The sequence below is a fragment of the Kryptolebias marmoratus genome, linkage group LG20 (assembly GCF_001649575.2).
Source record: "Kryptolebias marmoratus isolate JLee-2015 linkage group LG20, ASM164957v2, whole genome shotgun sequence".
Taxonomy (NCBI): Eukaryota; Metazoa; Chordata; class Actinopteri; order Cyprinodontiformes; family Rivulidae; genus Kryptolebias; species Kryptolebias marmoratus.
Window position 1 is genome coordinate 18,667,490 of NC_051449.1, and position 6,180 is coordinate 18,673,669.

At 45.4% G+C, this 6,180-nt stretch overlaps 1 protein-coding gene across 1 annotated transcript in view; it reads left to right on the top strand.

Annotated features, from left to right (window-relative positions):
- The first annotated feature begins 679 nt into the window (after nucleotides 1-679).
- The window catches only part of LOC108238239 (chondromodulin), a 9,776-nt gene continuing 4,275 nt past the window's right edge, over nucleotides 680-6,180 (top strand). Inside the window, 5 exon segments of the mRNA XM_017420198.3 lie at nucleotides 680-811; nucleotides 955-1,095; nucleotides 2,157-2,297; nucleotides 2,829-2,942; nucleotides 5,769-5,919. Of these exon segments, the coding sequence (XP_017275687.1) occupies nucleotides 740-811; nucleotides 955-1,095; nucleotides 2,157-2,297; nucleotides 2,829-2,942; nucleotides 5,769-5,919 (619 nt within the window). The 5' untranslated portion in view covers nucleotides 680-739.

Here is a 6,180-nt window from a genome sequence, read left to right on the forward strand (position 1 = left end):
GTGGCCTCATCGAGGTTGCCATTTATATATATATATATATATATATATATATATATATATATATATATATATATATATACGCAGAGGAAGATGTAAAAGAAAGAAAAAGAAAAGTAGCCTGAAGGGGTTGAAATCTGCCCAACAAGCAGGCAGCTTTTGGCGCAGTGCCATGCGCATATATCGTGCGACATTCCTCTGGAGTTACCTTTGACCTGAAAATGGGAGGGTAGGGGGGAGGCTGAGCACCGCACAAGGTGGGAGATAGTTCCTCCCCTCCTCCGCCATCATCAGAATTGCTGAACAGGTTCTGGTCGAGCCTCTGAGGTTGTCATAAAGCCTAATGATATGAAATTCCGAGGATCAGAGCGGGATCAAACTCATGTAAGATCCATGAGCAGCCTATATGAGCTTCAAAGAGGGGGAGAGGAGGGGAAAAAAAAAATCATTAGTGATTATCTGAAAGAAAGGCAGAGAACTTCAGAGCCAGGCAGTACTTTCTCCGTGGTGATAATTCAGGTTTTTGAATTTTTTTTATTTAAAGTTAGAAAAGTTCAAAATGCTCTTTTTGTTTTGGTTCGTAGCAGAAAAAAAAAAAAACTGGAATAGTTTGACTTGAAAAGTGCCCTTCCTCCACCCTCCTCCTCCTCTCCTGGGAGAGAGAGAGTGAGCATGAGGGAAGGAGGTGGGGGGAGTCAGCGGACTGGGGTCTCCTCAGGTATTTGTCTGTTTGGTTCCAGTCATGGCCGAGAGCTCAGAGAAAGTACCCATTGCATCTGCGGGACCGGAGGAGCTGCAGCACTTCATGCCTCCGGTGAGTTGACCCGAATGACCCGTCGCCTATCGAGGGGGTCCATTAGGGACAAAAAGGTTCCCAGCTGAAATGACCTTTAGCTGTGACTGTGAAGGAATCGTAATGAATCCTGGTCCTGATGCTGCGCTGGTTCTGTCTTCCAGGCCTATTCGTCCGTGGCGGTGAAACCCTCCGCCACCAGCCGCCTCCTGAAGGCCGGGCTCGCCGTGCTGGTGGCCGGGGCCCTCCTGCTGCTGCTGGGGGCCGCCGGGGCCTTCTATTTCTGGAACAACAACGAAAAACACGTACGAATGGCATTTTCCTTGTTCTCCTTCTCGCAATCATTCTCCCTCTCTGTGTGTGTGTGAGAGAGGAAGCTTACACTGCAAAAAATGAACTTTAATAAGTGTGGAAAAACAGCCCAAAGGGAGAACGTGTGTTAGATTACTTTTTTTTTTTTTTTGGTTTTGGTTTAGCTGAGCTTCTGTATGTTGTTCATGAGGATACAACAGCTTTAATATATAGTTCAGGATTAAAAATGTCCAGGTTGGAAATCTATCAGTTTGACTGCACAGCCATGCTTCAGTGTCACATCTTTTCTAGAAGAAGCTGGGCAGCTTTTGCCCTGCAACCTTAGCCCACACCTCCTGTTTAGGCAAACAGAAAAGTGTAAACCAGGCTCCTCTTCTCCTGCAGCGTGAGGCGCAGCTTGATGAATGGGGCCCGTTGTGCTGTGTGCCGCGCACGCTATAGCTGTACTGGAAGGGGGTTGGAGGGAGGTGGGGTGGGATGGGGGGGCCTCTTTGGTCCGGCTGATGCTAAAGGGGCAAGAGGTGTAGGAGATGAGAGGCAGAAACGTGGCTTTTTTTTTGTTTTTTTCAGAGTATTTTCCCATTTTAGGAGCTGGGAGGTGCTCTGTAGGGTGATAATAACGCCACAGGGAGGCGTAAAGGTTGAACCCATCTGAAGAAACTGGAAGAAATGAGCTTATCTGAGAATATTTGAGAAGGCAGTACAAAAATGACAAATATTTAGAGGAGGAAGGGGAAGCAGAAGAAGAGGTGAAGCATCCGGGGGGTTGGGTTGACTCTAAAGACCCTCATACTTTACATGCCAGTCTGAAATTTTGTGTGTGTGTGTGGCCATGTATTTGATACATTGTGGGGACAATTTTCCTAACATATACTACCTTGTGAGGACCAACTCCTGATGATGTGATGAAATGATGTTTTTGGGTTAGGGTTAGGGTAAGGGTCAGGGTTAGGCTGTAGTTAGGGTGTAGAAATGAATGGAAGTCAATGGAAAGTCCCTGCAAAGATAGAGAGACATAACATGTGTGTGTGTGTGTGTGTGTGTGTGTGTGTAGGTCTACAATGTCCACTACAGCATGAGCATCAACGGCAAAGTGGAGGAGGGCTCCATGGAGATCGACACGGCCAACAACATGGAGAGGTTCAGCACCGGCAGCGGCGAGGACGAGGCGGTGGAGGTCCACGACTTTGAGATCGTGAGTGCGGTTGAAAGTAGTCAAACCAATGAACGAACGTCGTCACGCGGTTCGCCGCTGTGGGCGCCAGGGTCCGAGTCGATCAGATCGGGGTGGGGCGTTCAGAGGGCTGAGAGGGGAGATATGGGGCTCATTAACCCTGTTGGAGAAATTAAAACTGAGTAAACGCTGTCTCCCCTCAGGAACAATCAGTGTCAAGACGCAGCGTCCCTCTGACTCCCGCCGCACTCGCACGGCGGTTTTTTGACCTTTCATTAAAGTGCCCCAATCAGGCCAATCAGAGGAGTGAAGCAGCAGTTTTAAAGCCTATATAACTATTTAAATTTTGACCTTTAATGGCAGTGTCCCTCTGCTTCTTTTTCCCTTTGGTTTCAGCTTGAGTGCACATGCATTGACTCCCCAAATTTGTCCATAATCAAACATATTACGTGTGGCAGTGTTGGCAAAGAGACAAGAGACGAGTTACTGGTTCAGAGGTTTGCCGCCCCGATTCTTTCTAACTGTGTTTTTTGATTGTTTTTTTTTTTTTAGGGGATCACGGGGATCCGGTTTTCAGGAGGAGAGAAGTGTTACATCAAGACTCAGGTGAAAGCTCGGCTGCCTGATGAGGACACTCTCAACAAGGAGTCGATGACATTTGACCTGGTGAGCTGATTGTTTGTTTTTTCCCTACATTTTATCTCTGACCTGTTTTGCTTTTTATATCGTCTTTGTCGTAATGAGAACTCATGCCACATGTCTCCTTACAAAAAGTATCCGTTTAAACCAGAGACAACATTTAGAAAAAAAAAGTGTTGGTTACTTTGTATCTTGTACAAAAAGAAAGAAAGAAAAAACAAATCTGTGATATCTTAGTCTTTAAACTATGTGTTGAGGATGAGTCTCAGCTACTACCACACCAAATTTCAGCCCAGTGTCTGTAACGTTTACTAAAGCATAACTATGTTTGTGTAGGCTAAAGTCGATAAGCTGTGGCGGCCATCTTGTACTGGGTTGACTCCAAAAATCAATCAGTTGTAGATGTGTGTCCAGTTATTACTTTCTGAGAGTTTCATTTAAATCTACCCAGTGGTTCATGAGATATGTTGCTAACAGACAAACAGGGTTAACTCCCAACACTTGATGGCAAAGTCTGAAACAAAGATGTCCCCCAATGTGTTAGCACTCAGAGCATGTGTTGGGAATGACTCTCAGCTACTACCTCACTAAAGTTGAGCTGAATAGGTGTAAAACTGGACAAGTTACAGCCATTTCTGTGGCTTTTAAGGTCAGAGGGCTGCGGCGGCCATCTGGAACTGGGTTAACACCGAAAAGTTAATCAGTTGCAGATTTTAACCCGGCGATGACTTCCTGAAAGTTTTATTAAAATCGGTTCAGCGATTCATGAGACATTTTGCTAACAGCACAGACAATTGAACACGTAAACACAAACATGGGCATCAGCGTCTTACCTGTAGCAGACAGAGCTCCGAAGAGCCTCATTTTGGTGAACAGAGAATAGGTAGGACATTTAGGAAATCGTACAGGTTTTCAGAGTTGCAACAAAAACCCGGTTGAGTTGAAGGGGACGTCGTTCCCAGATTAGAACTCAGATTTCCCAGGCGACTGGAATGCACCACGGTTGTTGGGCTCAGTAACCAGGCTAACTAGCATTAGCAATAAGTATTAAAAACACATTTTTTCATTATTATATGGATTTAAACACTGTTTCCTAATGGAGGTAGTTCAGGACTGACTTAATAAGATACGGAGCGACCAAATGTGAAAATAAATGGCAGCTATCACCGCGTTGTTTGCTCAAGGCAGCCATATTGGATACTGAGGGTTGATTAGGGCTGACTTTTCAGGTCGGAATACCAACTTCCGGTTGTTTTTTGCTCCTTGGAAGTCCAAATTTCCCATTTCTGATTGCAAACAGAATGCAGCATCAGCCGTCTTTAAGCTAATTAGCTCGAGTTAGCTTGCCAGCGCGGGAAACATTGTTAAAATGGAGCTATTTATAGCTCGTAAGCAAACGTGGTCTTTGAAGCATTTAATCAGAAATAACAGCTTGGCCACTGAGATTATTGGGAAGTGTTTTCTTTCCATCTAATAACTGGAAAAACTAAACAGAAACAGTTTGCGTGGTCTTGTTCCAAAACATCGTTTCAAAACTATAAAGTTGCCCATTTCAGACACTCGAATTTATCAGAAAGTAATATGAACACCCAAAGTTATCAAACTGAACGACTGTCACCTATTAATGTTAATATGTGCTGAGGTAACCAAGCAGATGAGCTATCAGGAACACACAAGGGATTATTGTGTGTGTGTGTGTGTGTGTGTTCATATGTGACAGATTGGTGAGCACACACACACACACTCACACTGTGCCAGGATTGTTATCACAAAACACACCACAGCATGTGATTGTTCAATTGAGGCCGTCTGATAATTAAAATCATTTAGTTCTGGGTAAGCCTCACATCCACATAAATCCACATCAGCAGAACTGAACAAATGAATGGACGTGCACATAAACACTCCCGCGTGCGCACCACCACAACAACACAATTAATTATCACGCAAGGCTGCTCTTATTGCCTCTGTCTGCCTCATAAACGATCATTTATTTCACATTTGTGCTCGTGTGTGTGTTTGTGTTATTGCCTCTCTTTGCCTCATAAATGATCATTTGTACTCTATGTGTGTGTGTGTGTGTGTTTATCTGTGTGTGTGTGAGAGTTTGGAGACATGAAGATGTTGTTATAATGGTTGCTGCAGGCTGGTCATTTGCTATAATTTAGAGTGATGGCAAATATGGGATAGAAAAAGCGAGCGCGCGCACGCACACACACAAACACACACGAGCATCCTCCTTCCAGTGAGAGCGGGTCAGATAAACTCTTATCAGTCAGTCGAGCGCTTGAAGAAGGACCCCCTGCTTTTATTTGTCCCTCCAGCAAATCATTTCAGCTAGTAAAAAAAAAATAATAAAAGAGTATTATCTGAAAGGCTCCCAAACACGGCTCTGGCTAGTGCAGCCCCCAGGAAGAAACGCCTGAGGGCGAAATCCTCCCAACCCGTTTGCCCTTCGTACCTGCAGGGGTGTGGATACAGCACATGAATGTTTACACTGACTTTCCTCCAGAAACCCAAGTAGCTTTCATCCTCCCCCTCAGAATCGGTCCATTTAATCTGTTCTTCCCATCAGACGCTGATGAGTCCTGACACTCTGTTAGCAGCTAAGTGTTAGCACAAAGGGAATCTATATGCAGGAGCCCTGAGGGCCTCGGGCCTTGGTTTTATGGCCTTACGTGGAGCATTAACAGGGCACCATTAATGAGGATTAAGACTTGAACTGGATGTAAAAGAGCGTGGGTGGTTTTTAGGGGGGGGCACAGAAACAGGAGGGACAGGAGGGACGTCCGCCTACAGAGAACAAATGTCTCATCTTCTGCTAAATTTGCTCCTTTTTCCTGCCCCTTGAAGGAGGACGAGGTGATGCCGGCTAAGTTCGAGGACGACCTGATCTGGGTGGCGGCTGGCGCGCCCCTGTCCGACTCCACCTTCCTCAGCAGCAAGATCAAGGACCTGTGTGGAGACCTGCCGATCTTCTGGCTGCGTCCCACCTACTCTACCAGTAAGCGCACACTTGTGGGGACTCTTTGGGCACCTTCAATCCAGTTACGGATCATCGACGCACCTCGGTGGATCTGCGATCACACCTCAAGCAAAGCCCTGAATAGAAAAATCTTTTAGAAATCGGAAAGAAACAAACGTATGTTTAAATCTGAACCAACAAACCTCGACAGCTGTATGGGGCGCCGTTTGTAAACGAGCTTGTGCTCAAAATTCATGCCTAAATTTTGTCACATTTAGCTTCAAACACTGTTTAAAAATG